General features: G+C 45.0%; 1 protein-coding gene across 1 annotated transcript in view; it reads left to right on the plus strand.

Annotated features, from left to right (window-relative positions):
• NEK6 (NIMA related kinase 6) overlaps positions 1–27,324 on the plus strand; it is a 47,732-nt gene that overhangs the window by 13,772 nt on the left and 6,636 nt on the right. Inside the window, exons 2-8 of the mRNA XM_033077225.1 lie at positions 5,034–5,155; positions 12,002–12,142; positions 12,979–13,041; positions 14,140–14,250; positions 17,420–17,528; positions 18,769–18,876; positions 25,502–25,596. Coding sequence (XP_032933116.1) covers positions 5,063–5,155; positions 12,002–12,142; positions 12,979–13,041; positions 14,140–14,250; positions 17,420–17,528; positions 18,769–18,876; positions 25,502–25,596 — 720 coding nt within the window. The 5' untranslated portion in view covers positions 5,034–5,062. The remainder of the gene's footprint in view (positions 1–5,033; positions 5,156–12,001; positions 12,143–12,978; positions 13,042–14,139; positions 14,251–17,419; positions 17,529–18,768; positions 18,877–25,501; positions 25,597–27,324) is intronic.

A 27,324-nucleotide genomic window follows, 5' to 3' on the forward strand; every position in this document is an offset into this window, starting at 1 on the left:
AGGGGTATAAACTGCAGGTAACTCACACTGGAATGTTTGTGTGTGTGAATCTACAGAGTTTCATGGTGATGCTAGGCCTGATATTCAGGAGCTGTTTCTGGGTGATTTGCTGAACTGTGTTTAACAGTTTTTGCTTGAATTCCTTTTCCCAGTCCCTCTGACAGGGCAGGGTGGCCATGCCACGACCACCACCCTGCACAGGCAGCTCTTGCTGGGCAGTTTTTTACGGAATCACATTCTCTAACTGTTCCCTCACAGTGTTCTCTCCTCAAGCATTTCATGTTGTTTCCTTTAACATTCATATTCATATTTTTTTCAGTGTTGGCAGGTGTGTATTTCACATTAACATGAGGGGTTTTTTGGATGTTAGACTGCTATTTGCTTATGGTAATTTCCAGTCATCATAAGGTGACTGTTGAGAGAGATGAGGAGAGAGGAAAAAAATTGTCAGGCATTTACAGTAAATACTCTCTGCTTTTGGAAACGCTGTCAGAAGTTTAATTGTTAGGTTCAAGTAAGTTTGTCATGTGCCAGACAGAATCAGTCTGCTGTAATGAACGGGTTATGCACTTCACCAGCAAAAAGGGAGAGTGAGAAACCAAGGGATGCTCAGAATTTCCTGTCACCTTGCACTGCAGAAGGAACAGGGTAGGCTTTTTAACCTAGCCTGTAATTAGGTTTTGCATGGAAGCATATATTACTGTGCTCGCTTTGCCAAAGCTCTTCAGTATGATGGATGAGATTTAAAGGTTGATCTGACTAAATTGCAATGAGAATACTAACGACCAAGATATTTCTGTTGTGAACTATTCCTACCAGACATCATAGCTGTGACAGAAATGGTGTAAAGTAATGGACAATAAAAGTCACTCGAAAATAATACTCTCCTAGGACTGGGCTGCCTTCCCCAGAGCACATACCCTGAACCACAGCCATAATGTAATCATAAGCCCAGATCATCATTTAAATATATAGGTAATCTCATAGAGTATCCTGGCAGATTTATTTTATGAGCAAGGGAGAGGAAGAATACTATTGGGCAGTAGAGAGGAAGAAGGTGGTGCTGATGTGGTTGTGTTTATTGTGTAAAACAGTTTGCATTGCTGCAGCCTGGCTCCCAGGGCAGCACATCCCTGTGGATGCAGCTGGCTGGGGCTGCTGCCTGTGCACTGCTGCATTTCAGTCCCTGACTGTGGGACTGAAATGTGGGAAAAGATGGACATTTGTGCAGTAGGTTAACTCATGTACTGGACTGGTTTTAATCAGCTTGTGGCTTTCTGGAACCATGCATGACTTGCCGTTCTGTTTTGGTTTGTTTTACACAAGGTACCAAACAGAGCTGCTTGGCTCCCCCACAGAAGGAGGGGTAAGAGGTGTGCAGTCACTGAGGGGGAAAGCAGATGTGTGTATGTTGCACATCTATGGGTTAACACTCAGTTCCATATCTCTGTGTGTGTATATCTGTATATCTGTGTGTGGTGGCAGCAGCAGGGTGAGCGCTGGGCACACGCAGCAGCTGCTGTGTCTTGCAGGAAGGTGAAAAGTGCTGGTACAGAAAATGGTTGTAACACTGAACACAAGCTGCTGCTTTGCTGCCTGCTCGAGAGGTGCACGGTCCTGTCATGTTGATTATGCATCTGGGAGCAAATCATTTGGCCTGCAGTTGAGTTGGAGGCATCCCGAGACACATGGTGATACCCGATCAGACTGGTCACAGCTGCTCCGGCGAGGAGCACCCGGGGCACCGGCGCGGCTGGGACTCCATGCCAGGATGCTGATGAGGTTCTGCTCCTTAATGAGTGTCTCATAACTAATGATCCTGGCCTTTGCTACCAAGTGCCCTGGGCTGTTCTGCCCTGAGAATCCCACCTGTCAGGTACCTGCAAGTTATCAGGGGTTTGATGGGATTTTGTGTTTTGCTCTCTGCTGATTAGGTGCAAGAGATGAGCTGTAAGGACACTCGGGTACCCAGAGAGGAATTGCAGCTGAGGATGTGGCAGGGGAGCTGACTGTGCAAGAGGGTTTTTGTTTTCCCTGCATTTGGAAAAACTCCAGGTTACCTGTGAGTGCCACTAATAATTGTAGAGCAGTGAGGTGACAGTAGTGGGGAGAAGGAGCTGCTCATCCCGCGTGGGCTGGGATAATTTTCCCCGTGATGGTAATGATGATCCTGTTCTTTTATTCACTTTCTGGAGAGATATGTGATGCTTCATGAAATTTAAAGATGTTTTGGTTTACAGTCATAGTCAAGACTCAGTGTGGAAATGTTTGATACTGCAGAACTGTAGGAAATTTGGAAGCAGGAATAAAAGGAAAAGTGCAGAGCTAAGACAATGTCAAGTGAAAACAGGCCAGTGTTGAGAGTGTACCTTGTACCTTTTCTGGTGCAGTGCAGTGCCTGTGTTGTTGCTGCTATTTGAAGCTCTCTGAAGCCCTTCCGGGGATTCCCGTCCGCTCTCCTGCCCGGTGCCAAAGCCCGGAATAGCCGAGCTCCCAGCCCGGGGCAGGACACGCTGTCCCGAGGTGTCAGCGGGCCCTGCTGTCATGTGAGCTCTGCTGGATCTCTTTTCAAAGCTGCTATTTTGTTCTTACTCCTTCCTCTGCTTCCAGCTGTAGCACTTCAAAGGAGCAGTGCCCGTGGCAGGTCCTGCCCGTGGCAGGTGGGCTCTGCTGGGCTGGGGTTGCTGCCCTGGTGCTCCCTCCCAGCCTGGGATTGCTGCTGGAGCTCTCCTGGCAGTGCCAGTTCCCTTGGGAGTGCTGGACTGGGCTGTGCTCAGGTCACTCTGCTCCCATGGTCAGCACTCAGTCCCTGCCCTGCTTTGGAGCGTTTGTGCTTTGGGAGGCAGGGCCCAGGGGTGCCAGTCTGATCAGGGCTGGGCTGGGGGTTCCAGTGGCACTGCCTGTGTGTGTCTGTGCTGGGCTGGGGTGTTTCAGTGGCACTGCCTGGGGGTGTCTGTGCTGGGCTGGGGGTTCCAGTGGCACTACCTGTGTGTGTCTGTGCTGGGCTGGGGTGTTTCAGTGGCACTGCCTGGGGGTGTCTGTGCTGGGCTGGGGTGTTTCAGTGGCACTGCCTGTGTGTGTGTCTGTGCTGGGCTGGCACTGTGGCACTGCCTGTGTCTGTGCTGGGCTGGGGCTGTTTCAGTGGCACTGTGTGTGTCTGTGCTGGGGCTGGCACTGTGGCAGGGCTGGGTGTTGTGTTCCAGTGGCACTGCCTGTGTCCGTGCTGGGCTGGCACTGTGGCAGGGCTGGGTGCTGTGTTCCAGTGGCACTGCCTGTGTGTGTCTGTGCTGGGCTGGCACTGTGGCACTGCCTGTGTCCGTGCTGGGCTGGCACTGTGGCAGGGCTGGGTGCTGTGCAGGCAGCTGCTGGACCCAGGGCTTGCCCTGTGCATGTGAACTTGGAGGAGACACAACATGTGACTCTCTTCATGTAAACAGCCTTTTTACAAATCTTGAATCATAAAGTAATTAAGATAGTTCCAGCAGTGTAACATAAAGGTAGGAATGCCATAGGGCACTATAATAATGTCAGTACTGAGACATAGTTCTATCTAAGTATTTTCACCTGGTTACTAGTAAACCTACAGATGCTTGAGACTGAAAAATCTTAAAATCAAACTTCTTCATACTAGCAGTGATTCTCCTTCCCCCACTGGTGTTTCATGGTACTGACTTTGAAAAACTGTTTTTATTGAGAGCAACCCACATGTCCACCTGTTTAATGTAGCAGGAACTGCAGCTCTTTTGTCCAGTGACTGTCCATTAGAGTGAAAGTTCATTTGTTTGAGACACAAGAGCCTCTCCCTGCTTTCCCCCTGTGCTGTGGTAGCTGGTGTTGGGAAAGATCTGCCAGAGCTACAGGTTTATTTCACAGACAACCGTTAAAAGAATCAAGCACTACTTGCTGCTGAAATTCTTCTGCATCATATTTTCTCCTCCACTCCCACAAATATTTTAAATACCTTTGTATTTTAAATTAAGACTTAGTCATTGCCCAAGTGCCAGGCATGCACTATTAATACACTAATGAGGTCAGGTTGTGTTCTTTCACTGAGTGAATACTTGCCAAAACTCTTGAAACAAGTTTCTGCAAATGCTTGTGTTGGCCACTAAATCTTCCCTTGTCACCATTAGGCTTCAGTCAGTGCCAAGGACAGGAGTGGTGCAACTCAGAATGGCAGGGTGAGGGATAACCAAATGCTGTGTATGGCCCTTTGTGGAGAAGGGACAGGGGTGTATTTATTGTGGCTGTTCTGTAAATGCTGTGACTGCAGTTTGGGGCCTGACTGGTTAACCTGGGATCCCAGTGGTGTTCTGGCACTGGAATGGCTCAGCTGCCTGATGGGCAGGATTTTGGCCCTTCTGTGTGTTCTGGTACCATTTTTGATGGGGAGCAGACTCTCATTTCTGATTCCTGTGTTGGGCTGGCCTGAAGCTGCAGCAAAGGGATTAATTCATGGAGTGTTCCCTTGTTTGTCTGTTGTTTCTACAACACTTCAGTCTTGTTTAAAATCCAAAATGGTTTCTAGCTCTTGCCTGCTTTGTTTTGCCAATCTGCATAAAAACTTGTAATTTGGGGATGGGGTGAATTTTTGTTGGCTTTGACCAAAGAATGTGGCAACAGTGTGGAAGGACTTTGTAATTTTTGTTTTACAAATGGAGATGGGCAGACCTTTATGGATGTCCCCTGAGTAACAGAGGGCCATGAATCCTTGGGGAAGTGACAGCAGCTACTGTTTTACAGGTGACAAAACCAGTGTCTTTGGTAGATAACACACCACTGACCCAGTAAAGCTATTTTCTGTTCTTTGTTGTGGAACAGTTCCATCAGTGTTTGTGATCCTGGTGGTTCTGCTGGGTGCCCCATGGGGTGGGTGGCTCTGAGCCATGGCTGGGCCCTTCAGCAGTGGCTGTGCCAGCCCAGGGCTGTGCCCCAGCTCTGGGAGTCAGCCAGGGAAGGGAGGGCTGAGCTCCTGCTGCAGCCCAGAGCCCCCAGTGCCCCTCCAACCTCTCCCCTTTGTTTTGCCTCAGCAGAACCGAGAGGCAGAGTCTGGTATGATACCATGGAAGGGCAGCACAACCATCCTCATCATCTAGGGGACCAGAACAACCCTCTGTGCAAGCTGCCAGGCCAGGACTTCCAGCATGACCCTCAGGTAAGTGCACGTCTCTGATCATCTCCCTCTGGCTTTTCTTTCCTTCGTTCTAGAAAGGTCTCCTGGTTTCTTAGCATTTAGCTGCCTTTGCCCCCCTCCTTTTGTTTTTAGTGCAGCTATAGGAGTTTTAGGGAATATCCAGTTTGGGATTCTGCCAGCCAGCCAGACTTTGCTGAACCCACTTTTTGATTATAATAAGAAAAAGGAAATAGTTTGAATTTTGCTTAAAGCAAGTGGTTTTAAATCATCTTATGAAAACATACTGAGTTGGCTTTCTCTTGTCTTTGATTCTTTAAAGAAAGTAAAATAGATGATTGTGTGAATGAATAAATGTGTTTTATCTCCTTTTTTAGTTTCATAGTAAGTGCTGAAGAAGTAATTACCAAATAAAAGAAAAAGCTCATTCTGCATGGAGCTGTAGGCTCCTGTGAGTCTCTGGAACTCAGCCTGCAATGTATTTTGTCCATACTATAATAAAGTTTCACTGTAGCAGCTCCTCTCTCTTCCTGCCTTTCTGCAGAGAGGAGCTAAAACCAGGATTAACCCACAGTCTGCATAATCATGAAACTTGGATTTTGTGAATTTTGGCTGCTTGACTTCTCAGCCTGTTTCCTGTTGATCAGTTCTGCCCTGTGTTATTTTAAGGAATAAACCAAAAGCACATGGGAGGCTGTGAGAAGGAAGAGAGCTGTGTGCTGTGCCCTGGGGAGGGGTGGGGGCTCTGTGCTGTTCTGCAGAGCTGCCCCAGGTCCCTGAGCCAGAAGTTGTCCTTGGGAGAGCTCTGGCAGTGCCCAGCACAGGCTCTGCACACTGAATGCACTGCTGGGAAAGTACCATGGTGTGGAGCAAAGCCCCCTCTCCTAATGTAGCAATTTGTCATATTAAGTCATTTAATAATAATTGAATCCCCTTGATTAATCTCCTAGAATTAGCCAGTTGCATTTTGAGCAATTAGGGTTAATTACTGCCTCATTTGGCAGGATAGTGCCCCTGTAATTATTTCATGAACAAGATTAGGAAGTGTTCCTGTGCAGCAGATACATTCATGGCATCTTGGAGCACATGTTAGAATTTGTAATGACATAGTTAAGTGTAATTAGTAGCTAATAATCTGTGTTCTGCTGTGATGCTGATGCTGAGTGGGCTCATTTTGCTGTGTGGTCATTGTTCAGTGGAACCTCCCCTCAACTCTGCTAATACCCAAGTTCTGTTAATGGAGGGCTCTAGTAAACTGTTCTGAGAATAATCTCATGTGGAATTAGAATTGCAGGAAGACTTCCTTTGGTTTTGCTGTCAAAATAGTGTAAAAAGACCTGAATAGCAAAAATATACAGTCTACCAAGGAACTGGAAAAAATGCATATAAAAAAGGTGGTGTTTAGAATCCTTACACTGGTGGCATGATAGGGTTGCTGATGACATATTTCTGCTTTTCCATTTTTCAGGAATATATTTATATATAATTTTTCAAATCTCTGGTACTTTTTACCTGGAAGAATCTGAAATTGCATCCTTCCTTTCTTCTGAAAATCTGAGTAATGCTGTGTGATCGTCTGTGGGAGGGAGGTTTGGAAAGATAAAATTGACCAAGCTGGTCTTATGAGAAATGTCATTAATGGCAGAGATAAAAACTTAACCAGAAAAAAACCAGAACATGAGTTCTTGGAATCTTGGATGAGGAGGGAGCTTTGGAATGACCTTCCCTTCCTTCCAGCCCCCAGAATGCCAGAGCAGCAATGTGCTGCTCTCCCAGAAGCTTTTCCTAGAATTATTCTGCTTCCCAAAGCTCCTTTTGTGGTTGGTTCTGACAGAGGTGCTGTTCCTGCTTTATAGCTCAGCAGTACAGAATATCAGTAAGTGTGGCAGGCTTTGCTTTCTGTCTCTAACTGCTGTAGTTTAGTTAAAAAGATGAAACCTTTGAGTAGGGCTGGACACTTACTTAAAGTTATCTGTAATGCAAACTTTTTTTTTAAATGTCCAATAAAGTCACAGTTTTGGCTTTTGGCTCTCTTGCCTGCCAGAAATACCCCAAGGAAGTTTATCAGCAAGAGAGAACATTTTCTAGTAATGTTCCAGAGTGAAGGTGTTAATTATTTAAGTCTCCAGATTACTTAGTGTTTATGGCAGTAGGCAATAAAAATTATTTAGGAGTAAATCAGTGATATAAAAATATAGAGTTGTAATTTTTCACTTAGTTTTCATACTAAATAAACACAGTAACTCACTTTTAAATAGCTCTTTTATATACTCACATCTTAGCAGCAGAGCTGTTAAGAGATTATTTCTATGGTAATTTTAATTTCTTTGTGAATGTCACCTTGTCCTACTATTTCCAAGCTGGTATTTCTCAGGCACAGAATATCTGGACATCAGGATAGATCCCAGTCATGCTGCCAGGGATGCTGAAACTTTAGGCAAGTTCTTCAGCAAACTTTAAATTCCAGGTAACAGGTCAGGTGAAGGATATTTTATGACTGTGTAGTCTAATTTTGAAGCTCAAATTGAAAAACCTGATGTATTCTTCAATAATTACTTGGCTACCTGTTTGAAGGATAATCCATATTTTAAAAGTTTCCTCATCTCTTGCAAGCTTAGAAGTTCTTTCTTTAATCAATCTGTTCTAATGTGTTCTCATAAATTCACACTGGAATTTCAGCCTCAAAGTATGGAAAATTCTTTTCAGGTAGGCATTATTGAATGGAGGCAAGTGTATAATTTTGGACATACTGAAAGGATTTGAAATGCTGATGTTGATAGTAAATCATTGCTTATAATGTGTGCATGTTCCATGGGAGGGGCTGCAGCTCCCCCAGTTCTGCTGCAGATGTCTTCTAAAGGTGAAATTAGTTACAGTAAATGTCACTCAGATGAAGTATGCACTTTAGAAGCAAGGAAATCATTCCTTTAAAATTAATGATGCATTGCAAATATCAGAAAAAACCTTATATCCAGCGTAAAGATAATTAAAATTCAGGTCAGAAGTGTATGACTTAGTCGGGCTAAATTTTTTAATGAGATTTCAGAAAATTAATTGGGCGAGTATGTTTTACTCTTCTAAAGAAGATTTCATTTCATGACTCTACAGGAAAGAGCTTTTATTGGCATCTGAAGATTGTACTGTCTGACTTTTTAACTGTTGTTAACTAATCTTAACAGTTTTTAGGTTGATTACAAATACTCTAAATGCCTGCAGCCCTTTGTGCAAGGCTGACTGCTGCCTGTTTTCCACATGCCAATCAGCAGTAAAACAACTGACTTTATTATTAATTAACATTAGGTCTCTGGGTTTCTGTATTGTGCAATTAGCAGTGAACATTCCCCTTTCTCAGCCCATCCAGACTTGGATTCCCTGTGCCTCTGGGGAAGCTGGGGACAGGCCAGTGACAGTATTTGTGATATTTTTGTGCTTCTTGGCCCAAAAATGCATTGGCCAAACACTAATTGTTCCAGAGATTGAAAGCCTTTCTTCATATTCCCTATCCCAAAATTCTGGACAGTTGCTCAGTAAGAAAATGCAAATACACCAGATGTGTTGAGGGTGTGCAGTGTCCTGGCTGCCTGGCCTTGGGGCAGCATTTACAGGTTTTGTTGGGTGTTTGTGCTCCTGCCTGCTCAGGTGCCTCTGCTGGCCCTGCCACAGCCCCCAGAGCAGGGGGTGCTGAAGTACAAACTACATCCAGGGAGTAGATCTGTACCAAGGAGTGTCCTAATCCTGCCTTCCCTGTGTTTGGGTTCCATTATTAATTATTAATTATTAATTTGGGATGTGGAGACTCCCAGAATCCTTGTTCCTTACCCACTTCTGCTCAGGTGTGTGCAGGATAACTGAGGCTTTTATTTCATTGGGGATTTTTTAGTGTTATGAAACCTTACCAATTCTGTTCTGCAGACAATCTTGTAACACCTCAAAATTCGAGGCTAAAAGCCCTGGCAAAATTCTCCCTGAAGTTCTGTGACAGGGACTGTCTTTCCTGCTTTTGCAGCTTTGGAATTTGTGCTCTGACACCAGTGGTTCCATCTCACAGAGCACATGTATGCCAGAGGAGATGTCCAGAAGAGCTTGTTCTTGGAATAATCTCTGCATTTCTTCTGAAAAATGAATGGGTTTTTTATTCACACGAGGAATTCCGTGACTTTAATCTTTGGTGCTTTTTTTTTCATGGACTAGGAGAAGAATGAGACTTCCTTGTGTGCATGAAGAGAACAGCCTTTGTCTCAAAACAAGTTCTTCCCAGACTGGGCCCTTCCCTGGGAACAGAAATGTGCAAAGAGCTCAGTTTTCATAGTGCCCAATGGTTGGGGTGCTTTTTGGTTTTCTTCTCTCCTTGTGGAAACCTGAGCCTAAATCTGTCCTAAAAATGAGAAGATGTATTTTTAATGGACAAGTTTGAAGATGGTGGTGGTATCTTACTACACACAATTTATATCCATACATGAAAACTCTGAAGTTCACAGAAATGAAGATCCCAGGTTGTTTGAATGAGTAGGGATTGGTTCTTTGCCAGCTTTCTGAAGAACTCTGGTGGTGAGTTGTGAAAGGACATGAAAACAATGGAGTGCCCCTGTGAACAGTCATGCAGTGAGTGCAGTGTGTGTCAGGGATGTTGCTCAGGCATTTCCTGGGGTTCTGTGTGTCCCTGTAGCAGTGCTCAGGACACTGAGGAACAGCAAAGTGTGAGAGAAGGCTCAGTGTAAACATAAGGGAAAGTGGCCTGGGACCAGTAGGAGCTTTCTGGTGCAGTTTGGGCTCACCTGAGGATGATTTGTTCTGTAATCAAACATCTCCTGCCCTCTCTGAAAGCTCTTTGCTTTAATTAGGTCTGATAGGTTGTGCTAGCCCATGCAAATCTAGGTCATTGCATATGTAAATGTGCAGCTGCAGTCCTGGCCGTGCCAGAACACATCAGCAGAGGTGTCCAGGCATGGGCACACCACCCCCAGCACTGCAGGCTCCAAGGGGGCTGGGGCACATTCCCCTCACACTTGCCTAACGTTTGTTTATGTTTGCAAGGCCACAAGTTGGTAGATATTTCTGGGCACATGCTTGAAATGTTCATTTACACTTAAGCACTCTTGGTGTAAACACACACTTCAATAATTTGGGAAAGGCAAGGGGGAACTGTCCTTGATTTCAGTGTGGATTTCTCTCTGAAAAATAAAGGTTTGTAGTTGTTGCCTCAAAAAATGTTGTTAGAAGTGCTGCTTCTGTTGTGAATGGTAACTCCAAGTTAGAAAAGCTCTTACTCAGACTTTCTTACTGCTGAAGAACAGCTCAGGAGGCACGTGGACACAGTGAAGGAAATGCTGTGATTCCTTTCTATTTTTAAATTAGGAAAGAGTGCTTTGTAGGTTTATGTGCTGACACCTTTGTTTTGTCTGGGGAAAGTGGTTTGTCTGTACAGGTCAAGGAACTCCCTTAGCAGCTCGTGTGTGAAACAGTTGGGAAGCAGAGATGTTCCTGGTGGGAACCAGGAAAATGGGACAAATCCCTGTGTGCAGACTGGGCTGGCTTTGTAGGGCAGGCAGTGCAGGGACTGATGTGCTCCACTGCCTGGGAGGGGCTGAGTGCTCCCCTGCACTGTGACAGGCACTGAGGAGTGGCTCTGTTAACAGACCCCTGCAAGGAGAGGTTACAACCGGTTTGAACTGAGAAGGCTGCAGGGGCTGATTAATTGGAATATTTGTTTGTCTGCTTTCATCCTGTGTTGCCTTACTCTGGTGCTAATTTAGTAACTTGGAGGAGAATGCATGTAAACAGTAAAGCAAAGCAATTGTAGCCTTCTGTCCTTTATGTGGTACCTGTGATACCTGTTCCCTCATCACTGGGAGGATGCTCCTGCTTTATTGGCTACTGTACACTGCCAGACTTGGAGAAATCAATCCTTAGACTTTAATTTTGGTTGGTTTTTTTCCTCTTTGTGAATGCAGCATAACTCCAAGCACAGGACAAGCACTGAGAGCTGACCCAAACTTTGATTGCAGTTAATAGCTGGTGACTTGCAGAGTGCTCTGAAAGGGAACCATGCCCTGAGCTGCTTGGAGAAACAAGCTTCCCTTTGTGTGGCACTTGCCTTCAGAAATACCTGCAGGTGCTAACTGCACTGAAAGCTTTCCCTGCATTTCAAACCTCAGTTCCAGCCCTCTCCTGCTGCATCAGGCAGCTGCAATGGAGGGGTAGCAATGGTCATTCCCTGGAACACTCGTGCTGGGTGTGGTTCTGCACAGGGGGGCTCAGCCCTGGGAAACTCTTCCCCACCCCAGCCTGTGCCAGGAACTTCTCTTTTTGTGGGTTTTGGTGCAAACTCTGAAATGGCTCAAGATGCTGAAACTCGAAAATGTTCTGCTTGGCACGTGTGCTAACTTTGAGTAATTAATTTTCATAATTTCTTTTTTAAACATTGTTTGGCAGCCGTGCTAATTACAGAGGAGAGCAGGAGGGCTCTGGGGAGCAGTCTCAGTCCGTGGGGCTCCTGCTCCTCGTTAGGCTGTGCCTCCCTGCCTGCCTGCCTGTTTACCTGGCACTGCTGGGCTGCAGCAGCAGCATCTCCCCGGTGACTGGGGCAGAGCTGATGGGAGGCTGTGCAGCGAGGGAGAGCAGTTTGGGATTAATTAGTTACTTACATGGAAGGCAAGCCTTGAATTCCCTTTTTAAAGAAGTCATTTGGCTTCCTGCAGCCTGTGTTAGTGCTGTGGGAAGGAGTTAATGCCTGTGTGGTGGGGCTGCTCTCCACTGGGAGCAGGAGGGGTGAGTGCCCTTGGGGGTCCCTGGGTGCCTCTGGGGTCCCCTGGGTACCTCTGGGGTCCCTGGCTGTCTCTGAGGTCCCTGACTCTGCCTCTCCTCTGACAGAGACACTTCACGGCGTACCCGTATCGCTGCACCTTGGCCGATTTCCAGATCGAGAAGAAGATCGGCCGGGGCCAGTTCAGCGAGGTTTACAGAGCAACTTGTCTGCTGGACAGGAAACCTGTGGCACTGAAGAAGGTGCAGGTGAGCATCCCAGTGCAGTGTCTGCTTCCAGGGTGGCTGAGGCAGGTAACTCTGCCCTCCTCACCCCTGTGTCCCAGTCAGGATTGATGGCAGTGGTGCCATCTCAGATTTATTCCAAATTTCACCCTTGACTTTATGAAGAGAGTTCACCAAGTTGATGTGAGCTGTGTGAAACAGCCAGGCCCTGTGGCTGTGCTGGTGCCATGGGGAGCTGCCATCCCAGCACAGCTGGAACATGGAGGGGAAAAAGGCTGGAGCTTGATGGTGGAGTTGGAGAAGAATTTGTGAAAACCTGGATGTCAGAAGTGCAGAATTTTTAAACTTGGCTAAAAGTATTGGGCAGTATTCAGAACAGCATTTTGTTTGAAGAAATTTGCCTTTAATCCTTCAACACATCCTCCAAACTCTCGTTTCCAGTGACTTAGTGATCACTGAAGAATGAATATTAATGCTCAAAGTTATTGTTAATTATTACAGAGAAATCAGTGGAAGCTGTTTCTGATTAAAAGAGAAAAGTAAACATTTTGTCTTTATTTACTATATGAGATTAATAATAACCAATGAAAATCACAGCAGCAAATTCACACGCTTGTATCTTTATTTTTTGTGCTGCTTAGAATATTGCCTATGGGTTTTAAAATTAGTTTTACCCAGTGTTATCCCTGTGGTGGTTTCAAAATAAAGAAAACATTGATCTTTCTTTGATCTGGGGATTGTGTGATTATTCATTACAGTAGAGGATGTACAAATTGGGGAAGGAAACACCAACTGCTTGTTAAAGTATAAAGTACTTTTTTGTTGCTTCATTTCTATCTTCTGTGTTTTTGTGTTTGAAGATTTTTGAAATGATGGATGCCAAGGCAAGGCAAGATTGCATTAAAGAAATTGACCTCTTGAAGGTAAGAATTTTTATAATAACTTTTTTCTTTTTTTACTTTTTGTTCCTTTTTGGGGGGGATTTGTTTGGTTTTTTTGTGAAAAAAATAGTTTTCAGGTTGGCAAATAAAGCTTACACAGTAAAGGAGAAAGCAGTTTTGCCTGAACATGTCATGTATGTGTGTTTATAAATATCACACATGAAAAATGATAATTTAGATAAAGGCTCTGAAACCAGAGTGTGTTTAAGTGATTAAAACAAGTAGTGATTTTAATGCCTTAGTAGTTTATTTTAAATTGTTGATTAAAAACATAGACATGTTGCACTTTAAATATCTATTTGTAGTAAAGGCAACAGACTGCAAAAGGCTAAAAATTAGCTTAGCTAGTCAAATTTAATTCTAGAAGTATTAAATAATTACTTCTGTGCCTGTGATTTTAGGGATTTCTGTTCAAATTGGTGCAGCTGTAGCTGAGTCTGTAGGCTGTAGGGAAGGGTAAACATGAGCTCAATAGTGATGGAGGAAAACAATGCCAAGGTTTACATTCAGAAAGAGGATCTGTGGTTTTTTTGGGTCCTAGGGAAAAAAATTCAAGCATCAGTTGTGAATATAAGAATGAGCTGTACTGAAATGAAAGAAGGGAGTTAGTGAAGAAGCCAGCATAAATAATCAGATAACAAACTGATGTGCAATTTCCCTGTTACTGTCCTCCTTCAAAGTTTTAATTTAGTTCTGTTGTTCTTTTAAGGGGCAAAGAGACCTTGAGTACTGTACCCAGCAGTTGGGAGTTTGTTTCTATTTAATGAGGGGGAAGATTGGTTATTGCTTAGCAAGGCATCCTTCAGGACATTGCTTTTCAATGTTTTTGGCGTTAACAAGTTTCCAATAGAAGAGGTTATTTCACTGTGTTTGGGGGGAATTGCTCTTTGCTGAGGACATCTCCAGGCTGCTGTGCCTGTGGGAGATGCTGATTCTCACAGGATTTTGAATGGAGCAGATGAGTCAGGCTGTGGGTGCACCCTCAGTGTGTATCTGTGGGTCACAGGAGGTGCAGGTGCTGTGCCTGGGGCTGGCCATGACCACGTTGTGATGTTCCTCTTGCATTCCCTCCCTCTGCAGCAACTGAACCACCCCAACATCATTAAGTATTTGGATTCTTTCATCGAAGACAATGAGCTCAACATAGTCCTGGAGCTGGCTGATGCTGGGGATCTGTCTCAGATGATTAAGGTAAGGACCTCAATCATCCACTGTCCGTGCTGGGGGTGCTGCAGGATCAGGCACACATGGGGCAGTGCTGAGCACAGCTGGGTTAGAACCATTCTTTTCTCCTCTTGCAGTTTTGCACACCCATAGGCTGCTTCCAGACCTGAACCCAAGTGTCTGGTGGCACTGGGAACTCCCCAGGCCATGGCCTGAGTTTGGGGTCCCTGCTGCAGAGGGAAGTGCCTGTGATCTGCTGGGACATGTGTGCTACTGGCAAGGTTGATTTACTCAACCTTGATTGATGGGGACATTTAATTACTGCTGGGTTCACTGTTCACATCACCTGTCTGCCACTCTGAAGACATTCAAGGAAGTCTATTGACTTACTTTGCAGTGGGGATTTGGGTTTGAGGAAATGTTTCAAGTACTTGTTCCTCTTTTATGTTGCTCTTAGGAATACTTGTATTGCTGCAAACCAGCTTTAGTTAAGCTGTTACCACCTGCTTTTATATTTTCTTTGACATGTTAATCTTTAGACATACATCCCTTGTGAGAACAGATGTGTTATATCATGTTTGTTAGCACTCTCAACCTTCTCTCCATGTTTTACCTGGTTTTTGCCATCATTATTCTGTAATTATCATAAATTAATGTTTGGAAAGTTCTCCTCCTCCTTGTTGTCACAGTTAAAATATCTTATTAACAGATTTGTTTTCTTTGCCAGCAGAGCTATGAGGCACTAGGCCAAAGGCTGTCAAACAAGTTCCCCATTCAGTCCATAGTCAGTGGCTGAATTTACAGGATCCAGGAGAATCTGAGTGGTGTCCCAGGGGAGCCCTGGGTGAGTGCTGGGAGCAGGGGTTGGCAGAGTCCCTGCTGGGAGAGCCCCAGAGCTCCAGGCTGGCCTCCCTTGGGAGGGGGATCTGCCCCAGCCTGGGGAGCTGGGGGGCACAGCTGCTCCTCCTGCCTTTGTCCTCCCTGCTTCCCTGGGGCTTCTGCTGGGTTTTGCCCTTTTCCCACCATTTCCTGGGAAACTTGCCACTCACCCCTGGCTTTTTGTGGTTGCAATTGAAGATGGAAAAAACCCAGGGAGTGTGAGAGCAGGAGTTAGGGCTGGGTGAGACCTTCCTGGGCTGTGCTTCAGTTTGCAATCTTAGCTTACAAAAGCTTTACCTACAGATTTGTAAGATCTCATGATACGAGATATTTGTATTTTTTAGTAATCTGTAGCTTTGAGTTTAAAAATAGTGACGAATATGTTCATTTGCTTATCAGGGTTGGCTATTTAATTTTTTTAAGTAACTTTCTATGTCATTATAACATGAGTTACATTTTCCAAAACATAACTGGTAGAGTCTCAGATTGGTGCTTTGCCTGGTGCTGAGCTGTACTGGCTTCCAGTGCCCACAGCTCTGTGTTCCCTCTGTATTTCAGGCATGAAGAAGATGCATTTGTGTTTTTCAAGGTCATATGAATGAAGTTTTTCAACTGGTGCAAATGTAGGAATTAATTTTTTTTTTTTTCTAATAGAGGTAAAAAAAAAAAAAATACCAAGCCCTAAACCCAAGAGGGAAGAAAAGCTCCCCCCTAAATGCAGCTCAGGGGAGTTTCCCCAGCAGCCCCCCTGTGTCACCTCTCCCCTCCCTGGGGCTGGAGCTCCTGTGTGGGTTTGCAGTGGAGCAGCAGTGCCAGCCCTGGGAAGGTGTGAGGGTGATAAAGCCAGGCCTGTCTCTGTCACGCCCTGGTGCCTGCATTATTTATGAGGGATGTAGAGCTGCAGGAAAACCCACTGGAGAGTTGGGACTTCCTTGTAAATGTCAGGCGAACCTTATTGGACATGACATTTAGAAAATTATCACTAGTGGTCTTGCATATCCACTCTTAAATATTTTAATGAGAACTAAATAATTTTATTGTGTATATAACACTTTCTCCCTCACCCTCTGTAATTCCTCTGTGCTCTCTCTCGAGTTTTGGGTTGAGACTGTTGCAATCTGTCAGATTTGCTGCCTGGGGAATTGCACAGTCGTGCCCCTTCACAGCTGATCTGCAAAAGAAAATTTGCCATTGCTTGAGTCAAACACGAACTGGTAACAGCATTTCACATGAAATAGAGAATGTGACAAGGGACATCAGATGTCAGTGCTGAGAGGGGAAAGCAGGAGATGCAGGAAGGGGCAGCATCTTTCCCTTGCTTTACTCCTGCTGCAGATGGGAATTCTCAGAGTTGATGCAAAGGGTGTGCAGCTCTCCCTGTGCCACCCTGTGTGCCAGGCCATGGGGCACTGGGAAACCTCTGCAAGTGCTGAAGTGTGTTTTGTTCATGCTCTGGCTGTAGAGCTGGCTCACAGAGAAGCCAGGGAGCGAGGATCTGACCCCTGCAGGTTTGGGATGCCTGGGTGCGGTGCCAGACGCGGCTGCGGTGCCCCCCTGCACAGGAGGGAGAGCAGCTGAAGGGCTGCAATGCTTGGCCTTCACTGAAGTGTGCAGCTGGCTCTTTATTGCTGTAGTGGCTTGAAGAAGACTTGAGGATTGCAGGGAGCCAGGGCCAGGCTGCACTCCATGGTGCTGCTTTGTGCTGCCCATTATCCTGAGAGCCGTGAGGCACCAGAGGTCCCTGGAACGGGACCGGCTGCGCTCCTGAGCACCCCCAGCTCATCAGCGGTGTCTGTCTCACCAGAGTGCACTTCATTTACTATTCCTGTTATGCATGAAATAGAATATATTATTTTACCTGATCACAGAAGAAACATGGATACTTCATTGATGCTCTGGCCATCTTTTAAAAAAGGGAAGCAGATTTCCTTGTCCTTGTTAGTAGACGATGCAATCGTGAATGTTTACAAGGGGGGGTTTAATGATCTTTTGTTTCTTAAGGCAAAATATTTGAGACATTTGTTGTTTTGAGGCATTAAATATGTTTTGCAAGGTAATTAAGGAGATTAATGCTAATCATAATTGTGTCCATTCAAAAATGTCAAACCTATTTAAGCATATTTTTCGTAATAGTTGTTAATTAGCGAACTGCATCGAAGTTTCCACACGGAGAGGAGGAGTTAAAAGCTAATCAGAAGAAAAGTCATGCAGCTGCAGATCTGGAAGACACGAGCAACCTGCAGCTGACTAACACAATTCCAGGAACGAGTCAAATATGTTGCTTTTTCACTGATCTTTTATTTATTTCCTCCCACAGTATTTTAAAAAGCAGAAACGGTTAATCCCGGAAAGGACGGTGTGGAAATATTTTGTGCAGTTATGCAGTGCAGTGGAACACATGCACTCCCGCAGGGTGATGCACAGAGGTAACATTAATTCAGTCTCTTTTCACTGAATAATAATATAATGTTCCAATTAGTAAGCGCCTACATTCAAAAACAATTATGCTGATGTTCAGCCAATGCATGTTTAGAGAGGCTGGAGCTGTGAGATGGATTTCTCCTTCTGTCTCTGCCTCATTGTTAAAGCATTCAGGCCAAAGTGAGTGTGGTATTAGGAAGATGAGCTGCTTTGTATTCCAGACACTGATATTAAGTAGAAGTGTCAAACTTGCCATTAGAAAAGTGTCAGAAATAAAATGCTGAGACTCCTGGATACAGTGAACTCTAAGAAATAGTCTTCATTATATTAACTGTGACCTTAGAGAGTTGAGAAGAGTTTTCCTGTCTTGCAGGCTTTTCTGAAATATTAATACAAATATGTCCCACACTCTCATAACCTGTTCTCTATTTTCATTAATTATTTTTGAATCTCTTGTCTCAGAGCATCTTATAACTTTGAGCTCTATCCAAAAATTACACTACTGCTTTCAGTGTCAGTGAAGTGCTTTGGAAAGGACTGGACTCAGGAAATGCAAATTTCCCAAAAGTCACCAGCACCCATCTTGGCTGCTTGTTATTTCCCTGCTCCTTTGAAGGAGGCAATTCTTCACTATATTTGTCAGCAATGTGATATCATTTTTGCTCTGTTACACATCCCCTGATGCAGAGTATCAGTTGTACCTGAATTAGATCTGTAATTGGTGGCTGAAATGGGGAACCTCTCACACTGAGTCTGCTCTGACATGAGGATAGAGCCTCTAGCTCAGCTCTGACATGACTGCTTGGGAAATGGGGGTTGATTCTACCCTCCATGAACCAGCTGGGCTGTGTGGAGCCCAGAATTTCTGTGTGTGTGGAGCAGTAATGACCCTTGCATGAGGGGATGGTGGTGGGCAGTGCAGCTTCCTGTGCAAAGTGATCATTCCCAAAGAGAACTGGGCTCATTCCTTTGATTTCCAGCAGTGAGAGAGGCTGCCTCTGTTCTGTTGAGCTGTTTCCTACATTTTCCCTCATTGGTATTTCTTGTGTGCTGGGAAGTGCACTCTGATTTTTGTGTCTGTGCAGAGCTGGAAGCCTTGGAAGATTGAGCTTATCAAAGCTCTGAAGAAACACGGTTCTGCTCGAGCCTCTTTGTACCCTGAGCGCTCCAGGCAATGCTTCTATTGCAGCATTAGAACCAAATAACCTTTTGTGGCTTTGACCTTTTACCTTTTTCTTCTTGCAGACATAAAACCAGCCAACGTGTTTATAACAGCCACAGGGGTGGTGAAGCTGGGAGATCTTGGATTAGGCCGGTTTTTTAGTTCTAAAACCACTGCAGCACATTCCTTAGGTAAGCTGGTACTCGTTAAGCAGGGCCTGGGTGCACTGCCAGCTCTGATGGTCACTCACAGGGTGTCATCCTCCCTGGTGGGAGGCAGGGGATGGCTCTGCATTCCCAGCCATGTGTGTTTTAAATGCCTTTTGTGGGCACTAACAGGTATCTTCTGTTCTAAAATCTGTTCTTTTTTTCTGGAAGGCCTGGCCTGGTGTGTGTTTTACAGCAAAAGCAGCTTCTCCACTCTGAGTAGCACTTTGGCTGTGCTGTACTTTTGGAATTCAGTGTTACCCCCAGAACCTTTTACCTTTGCTGGTCAGGGCTCTGCCCTGACTGGAGCTGAGGCTGCCTGAGGTGGGGGAGCCCTCATGGCTCATCTGTCCCAAAAAGGGACTTCACTTGAAATCTGGCCTATGCTTTAAACATCCAGCTTTTCTTCATATCTTCCACATATCTCAAGGTTGTCTTCCTCATTTTTACCATTAACATGAATTCTAGTGCTACAGAAAATTGCATAGTTATGCAGCTCATTCTTAAAGTCTTACAGTATAAAGTATTTCATAATTGTGTCTCTAACCTCCTGAGAGGTGGCTGATTTTCCATTTTTATTAAGGGGTCTGAATTTTTTGAGTCCCAAAGGTGCTTCTGTATTACAGCAGTGAAGGAACTTTGGCTTTTGTTGCAATATTTAAGCTCTTTTAAACTAATGTCTCTCAGCTGACTTTGGAACACACTATATTTGTTTCACTTTTTGTGTTTGTGCAGTTCCTTCACTGAGTGTGTCTTGCTGAATCCTTTCTTAGGTGTGGACAAATTTCATTGCTAATTCTGGCCAGCAGCACTGAGCTTCTCAGTGCACAAGGAAGGAAAATACCTGCCTTGTTTGTGTGTGCTTAAAAAATAGGAGTCATTTCTATAGCTTACTTTCCTAAAATAGGAGATTTCAGCTTTCCCTTTGTATCAAAAGCTGTCCTAGGATTTATCCCACTGTATTTAATAGATGAAAATAAATCCTCTTCACAGGAAGTTACAATCACATCATCTGAACAGGCCAAAATATGATCATGTCTAATTATATGATCTTATCCAGTTTGACTGCTGCACTTATTATATTAATAAGAATAAATTGGGGCTTGGAAACTGGCTGCACATGTAAGCCAAGCTTGTGACCTTTACCAGGGCTGCTCTCTCTTAATTGAGAAAGCTGGAGCAGGGAGAGCTCAGCCCCTGGTGCACAAACCCTGCCCTTCCTCACATCACCAGCGTCCTGCAAACAGGTGAGAGGCACAGGACACCGAGGGAGCAGCAGTGGGAGAGACTGGAGGTGTGGGAGGGATGGACACATCACCATTTCCAGCGGTTCTTGGATCCAAGGGAGGAAGAATATTTTAAAATCAGAAAATACGCAGACCTGGAGCTTCTTTCTATTTTTTTGATAATTTGCCAGAGACAGAGGTTGTGTAGCAGCAGGAAATGGGCTGGTGTTGGGTTTGGTTTAATGAAGACATTTGCTGGAGGAGCTGTGAGGGACGGAGAGCCCAGCCCGGAGCGGGGCACCAGAGCCGGGCACTCCCGGTGCTGCGTTGCCCTGGCAACCGCCCTGAGCCATCATTTCTCTGGCTGCTGACCCATGAATTGAATGTGCAGCTTATGCAAATATATTCATCTCATTTCTGCCTTTGGTTGTATTTGCTAGCAGCAGACTGGCATGAAAGGGCATCAGGCAGTCCCGACCCGGCTGACAGGTGTAGCAGGGGCTCGGCAGCGCCCGGCGCCGCCGCGGCAACGGAGCCGTAATTAGAGCAAGGAACAGAATGAACGTCAGATGAATTACCAGGCAGCAGATCATATTTGTCAGGAAGGATTGCATACATAAAAATTAAGTGACAGTACATGCCGAGGTAATGAAAGAAAAATGAAAGATTTGCCTGTACACAGCTCGTGAGATGCCGGCGAGCGCCGAGCTCCGCGCGCCGCAGAGACCGAGGGGCAGGGAAAGCCCTGGCCCTGGAAAGCTCCTTGGGCACACCTGGCACAGGGGCAGCACGGACACCTCCAGCCTCTCACGGTGCTGGGACGGGCAGAGGAGCCAGCTGGGGCTGCAGGAGTTCACAGGCACCACCTGAGCTGCCACTGCCCCTTCTCCCTGGAGAGAGCACAGGGATGCTTTTCCATGGGAGAGCTCTTCTGTACGAGCCTCACCAGCAAATTCAGTTTTAGAGCTGTACTGGGTGTAGCTGAGGTGAATTTTACTACTTCTTACAATATGGTGGTGGTTCACCTTCTTTCCCTGATTTTTAGACTTTGGCAAACTTAACATGAAGCTGGTAGATGTTGTTTTAATAGGAGTTGTAATAAATACAGAGAATTTCCATTAATACTACAATGGATAACTTTTTTGAGAACTAGTATAATGTCCATTTTTAGCCAAATAAACTTGACATTATCCAGAGCTTCTGACTGGCTTTGCATTTTGAAGAAACAAAAAGAATAAGAAGAACAACCAACCAAACCCCAAAAGAAACCAGTTTTACACAGAATAGTCTTGTTTTGGAGCAGATGATTTATTATTTATTCTTGGACAAGAATATACTTGGAGCAGATTTTCCTTTTGGGAGATTCACGTAAATCAAATCTTCCCAGTTCAGAACATGCCAATAGGCCTGGATTGGAGGACATGGGGTGTTACATGTTCCTTCTGGTTCCTGCTTGGATGTGAGGGTGGGCAGGGAGGAACTGAAGAGCTCTTCAATAAATGGACCATTTGTCTGCCTTTTTTTTTTTTTCTTTTGCCTACCAAGCCAGTTTGCCCTCTGAAACAAAATCCCAGGGCTTGGAGGGGCTGATAATCAGGACTTGGTAAGAAAAAGATGGACACAAGGAATCCAGTGAAAGTGTCACCAGCCAGTATCCTGTGTGTTTGGAGTTCTTGGTTTGCCTCTGGTTCAGTATTTGTGGAAGAAAAGAGATGCAGGATTGCTGCAGGTAGATTGTATTATTTACATGTGAAAAACCCAACCAGCCAACCAAAAAACCCCAACCCAGCCTAACAGAATTAAAAGGAGTTTGGTAGGATTGTGTGATTCAATAATAATAATTTTTAAAAATAAAGAATTTAAGGCAACATGTCTTGTAACAACAACTACAATATCATGCATAAAATATTTATTGTTTTTCTCTAAGAGTAAGCAGAGTGAGTTCATCTGCCTTTTTTGTTTCCTCCATGAAAATTAGTGAGAGCACCTCACACTGAGATTTGAAGGAATTTAAGTTCTGTTTGAGTGTCACTGACCACAGTTTTACTTCAGCTAGTTCCCAAATTCTCCTGGGAAAAGACCTGAGCATTGTTGGAAATGTTCCCCAAAGAATGCAAAAGTTTAGGAAGGGGTAGTTGAGAACTTGACTCCTTTTAAATAATGCTGGATGTTTTTCTTGGTGACCTACAAGTTTGGATGGAGAGGGTGAGCAAGGTGAGATCCCGGCTAATTTTCCAGCAGAATTGCTTCCCTGCTGTTTGCACTGCCAGATAGCACTAAAACATACTCAGATATTTTTCTCAGCTGTGTGTGTGTTCATGGAACATGCACTCGTGTTGCTCATGCTAACACTAAACTGATAGTTCTGGAAAATCTTCATTACTGTTTGAAAAACTGAGCAGCTTTTTGTTTTGCATGTAGGCATTTAAAAAGCCTCAATGTACATAGACTGTGAAAATATCTGGAAATATTCTGCACTGATTTCAGTCCAGTGCAGTCTGTGCAAAGGTGAGGGAGAGCCTCTGCTGTGCAAGGCTTGTCTGGGCTCCATCAAACTCAGTGAATGAGGCTGAGAGAGCCTCCTGAAAGCATGAATCACATTTGGCTGCCCAGGAGCAGCTAGGGATGAGTTTCTCAGGAAGCCTGAGCCATGTTTGCACAAGTGAGAGGAATGGAATTTGAATTGCATTTCTGGAATAACTTTGCCACCTTTGCCTTTGTGTTTTCCTGGTGAAATAAGAGACTCTGCTCCTAATCTTACCTGGGAATAATTGGCATTTCCCTGCCTTGGATGTTGCAGCTGCCCGTGGGCAGTGCTGGGAGAGCAGGAATGCTCTGGCATCACTGAAGTGGCTCCTGTTCAAGTGAAGGCTCCAACTGCCAGGAACAGAGCAGGAAGCTCCTTCCTTATCCATAAGCTTCCCTATGGTTTTGTGACCTTTATAACTTCAAATGCATTACTCTCCTACCTGGTGGGTAGTGTTGAATCTGAGCAGTATTTTGTATTTTCAGCAGGGCAAATGCTGAAGAAAGTTTCTGATTAATAGTCTCAGATTAGACTGTTCTTGTCAAATTGACTAATGGGATGCAATGGCAAGCCCTGACTGATTGCACTGGAAGCCTTGTGCAGTTCTCTAGAAGATGCTCATTACAGGAGATTCCCACGTAATGTTGGACAGGCCATAAAGAGAATTGGCCTTGTCAGTCTTTTATCATGACAGTTATTTAAAAATTAATGCATCAGTTTTGAAACGAGAGACCTGCTTGTTTGTACATTTGCTGACAAGACTGCAGTAATGATAGGTAAATGTGCAAGGTGGACTCCACAAAATGAGCTCAGGCGTGGAGTGCTCCCGGAGCCATTAACGGGCTGGAGCAGCCCTGTGCCCCAGTGTGGGGCTGGGAGCTGTGTCACTGCCCCTGTCAGAGCTGTGTCACTGCCCCTGTCACTGCCCTGTCACTGAGCTGTGCCACAGCCCTGTCACTGCCCTGTCACTGCCCCTGTCACTGCCCCTGTCACTGCTGGCACGGCTCGTGGCATGATCTGCAGTGACAGAGGGGCAGAGCTGCTCTGGAGCCCCCACGTTGTTATTTGCTGTGAGGTGACCTGGAAGAGCTGAGCAGCCCCAGCTGCAGTCCCTGGCACCAGCACTGCCCAGCTCAGGGGCACAGGTGGGGCTGGCACTGGTGCTCCTCCTGCCAGCCACGAGCTGCACAGCTCCCAGAGCTCCTGGCAGAGCAGCAGCAGGGGAAGAATCTTGCACTGCTGCTCAGTGGGGACTTCCAGAAGTGTCTTCCACAACTTCCTGGAGTGAATCACTGTTTCTTCTGCAGCTGCCTATTTTTAAGCAGGAAAATGAGTCAGTGCTGTCCCAGCCAAGTCAGTTCTTGTACAGAAAGCTGGCAGATGTGTGGGAATTACTTGGAGAGCTGTACTGTCCATCGTGTGGATGCTGCATGCACATGGGACAGAGCCATGGAAAGCCTCTGAATGATCCTGTCTGCTCCTGCTGTCCTGGGAGTTTCTCTGTGTAGTCAGTAAAAATCCTTGACTCCTGCCAGGGCCCTGGGCTCCTCCACAGGAGATTGAACCCAGGCAGCTCTGGGGCTGTGCCAGGCTGATCTGTGCCTCCTGAGCATGGGAAAAAAGTGATCTCCCTGTGTTACTTTTCCTGTGTTGTAGTTTTTCTAGAATTTGCACAAATGTAACTTCTCATTAGAGTACTCTTCACATTGAAAGGGAAGTAATTTCTAAAGGGAATGACCTGAAAACATGAGCTGAGTTCAGATCTTTGCTGAACATCTTGAGAGCCCAAATAAATTCCCTTCTCTGTGCTGGGCACCTGTGCAGGTGCCAGGGCCTGGGCTTTGCCTCTCAAGCTGTTGCTTTGTGCCCCAGAACTCATTTGTTTCCCACAGTGTGCAGTTCCCTCTGCAGGAGCACTGGGGAAGGTGGTGGCTGCTCCTCCACCTCCAGCACATCCTTCAGCTTGTTAGTCCTGCAGCTGTCTGCAGGCAGCATTTCAGATGGAGAAATTGTAAACTGAATGTTACAGGCAAATTAAACATTTGCCATCTTGTGAGGAAAGGTCTTTAATTAGGAGAAGGATACACTGGAATGCCAAAGTGAAAAAAAAAATTGACAGGGGACGGACAAGCAGTGGAAGCAGGAGAAAAGAGCATATACAGTCCTTGGATGTTTTAATAAATGATGTATCTGAGGATTATTTGATGTAGTTGAGACTGCCAGGATGTCTTGTATTTTCAGTACCACAGCTGAAACTTACTTAGGATTTAAAAAAGAACCTTTTTGAGGTAAGGAATTTATTAATAATTTCCTGTAACTTCAGTCCAAAATACTGAGTAAATTTCTTTTGATAAAATACAGACTTGTGGAAGTACATAGAAATCCCCCAGCTTCTGAGATAACTGCAAGCTGGAGCAGAGTTTCAGAGTTTGGAATGATTATCTTGGTTTTTTCAGGCAGGTTTTGCTTTCCTGGCTGGTGCTGGGCTCAGTGTGGCCCTGCAGTGCCTGCTGAGCTGTCAGAGGTGTCCCTGGGACCTGGCTCACTCTGACAGGGCTGTGCTGGCCCCCAGGTCCTGCTCTGGAGCCACAGTGATGACACCAGTGCAGTCTGGTGTCCCTTCCAGTGCCTCTGTCCATCCAAGACACTCTGAAGGCTCTTGGGAGCCTGGAAGGGAAACAAAACATTTCCCAAATGTCAGAAACACGAAAGATATTCTCAAGTATGTTCACCATTCTGTGCTGTGTCTGATAATCTATTTGGTTCTAATCAGCCCTTTGGTGAATCTGTGTGTAGGACCCAGGCTGCAGAGTCACTTGTAAGACAATAACCCTGCTTTGTTTGTTTGTTTTTGCAGTGGGAACTCCCTACTACATGTCCCCAGAGCGAATCCACGAGAATGGCTATAACTTTAAGTCTGATATCTGGTCTTTGGGCTGTTTATTGTATGAGGCAAGTATCTTCTCTTCTTTCCCTGGATTTTCCATAACCACACAGTTTGGGACAGGAATTGGGTAGGTCAGACTGCCTATACTCAACTTGTTGAGAATCCCTGGAAAAAACTGATTTGTTTTGTGTTCACCATGCACCTTCTGAGCATGAACAGAGGGGTTGTGCCACCCAGCACTACACAAAGTTCATTTAGGTCACAGCTAAAGGGAATTCAGCAGATGAGGAGGATGAAGCCATGAAAAGCCAGCTCACTGCATCCCTCCTTCCTGCTGGAGGAGCTCTCTTAGGGCAGCATAGTCAGAGTTTTTCCTGACTGCATTTGTTTAGAAAATAGCAAATTAATTTGAATGCAAGTTACTGGTTTCTTAGATGGAATTCTGACCAATTGTGGTATTTTAATTTTGGGAACTTCCAGTAAAGAAAACCAGAGGTTTTATGTAATGTGAAATCAGTGTCTCTAACTGTTACATTATGGCTGGAAGTTTCTCTAATTGTACATTGTCTTACAGCTTGAGGCACAGACTCAGAGCAGACACATTTGGATGAACTGCCCAGTGTGCAAGTGCTTCTTAAAAGCTATTACATTATTTTGAAAATAAGTGTTACAATTTTGTAACTGTGCTTTTGGTTTTGTGATTTCATCTTTAGCAGGGATCAAAGGGTATCAAATAGTGTTGTGCTCCTTTATAATCTAATCAGAATCTTTTTGTAGATGGATGCTTCTTCCAATTCAAGTGACAGTGCATGCCAGCATTTAGAAAGCTTTTATCCCTACCCAGAGAATTAAAAATCCCTGGGATATTTAGTCAAGAACATTGCTCACATCGTCTTTGGTTAACAAATTATGGGAACTGATGACATTTGTCTTCTCAACACAACTTCTGGTAATCACATGAAATTAGAGAATAAACAGAAATGTAATTGATTTTGTGAGCACATCAGATGTGAAAGCTGCTGTAGCTGAGCGTGTACTTCAGCTGGTGGAACAAACACTGTAGGACATGGTGGGTAACAGGGAATTCTCCCAGGACATCTGTGAGGCTCTGAGCTGGGGCCCTGGCCCTGGGGTTGGGCCCAGTGTCTAGGTGCTGCTGCAGTGCTGGGTTGCTCTGACTCACTCCAGGCTGAGCTCCCAGAGATGGGATTCCAGATTTATGCAGAGAGAAATATTTAGCGTTGTGCTAAGATATGTTTTTGTTGCAGGCAATATGGTCCCCTTATGGCACAGGAGTCTTGGTATTCCTTGTATTTCAAGAAGCTGAATTAATTGCACACTAAACATAATTCTCTGGTAGGAGTAGCAGTACTACAGTAACATCTGAAAGATTTGGCAGGTGAAGCGTTTTTAAATTTCCTTCCTACGTAGGTAAGCCTTAACTTAGGGAACAGGAGCTGTGAGATATTGCAGATTCCAGGGAGGACTGGACAGGTACCAATTTAATGTTCAGTAGTTAAACAACCACTTGACTTCTTAAACTTCCTAGAATTTTGAAAATTAAGCATCAGGTCTGCGTGTCTTTGCAGGAACTGTTTTATCTGCTCTAATGTCTTGAAAGGAGAAGGTTTTTCCATTTGGCTTAGAAGTAAGGAAGGGATGCTTGTTTGGGTATGAGTCACTTCTGATATTTCTCCAGATAGATTGTGTAGATAAGCTGCAGAGAGATTTAATGTACAAATTGCCTTCAGAGACACGTGTGTCCACTGGAATCCACTTAGGGAACATTGAGG

This window comes from Catharus ustulatus, chromosome 21 (assembly GCF_009819885.2).
Source record: "Catharus ustulatus isolate bCatUst1 chromosome 21, bCatUst1.pri.v2, whole genome shotgun sequence".
In the NCBI taxonomy this organism is placed as follows: Eukaryota; Metazoa; Chordata; class Aves; order Passeriformes; family Turdidae; genus Catharus; species Catharus ustulatus.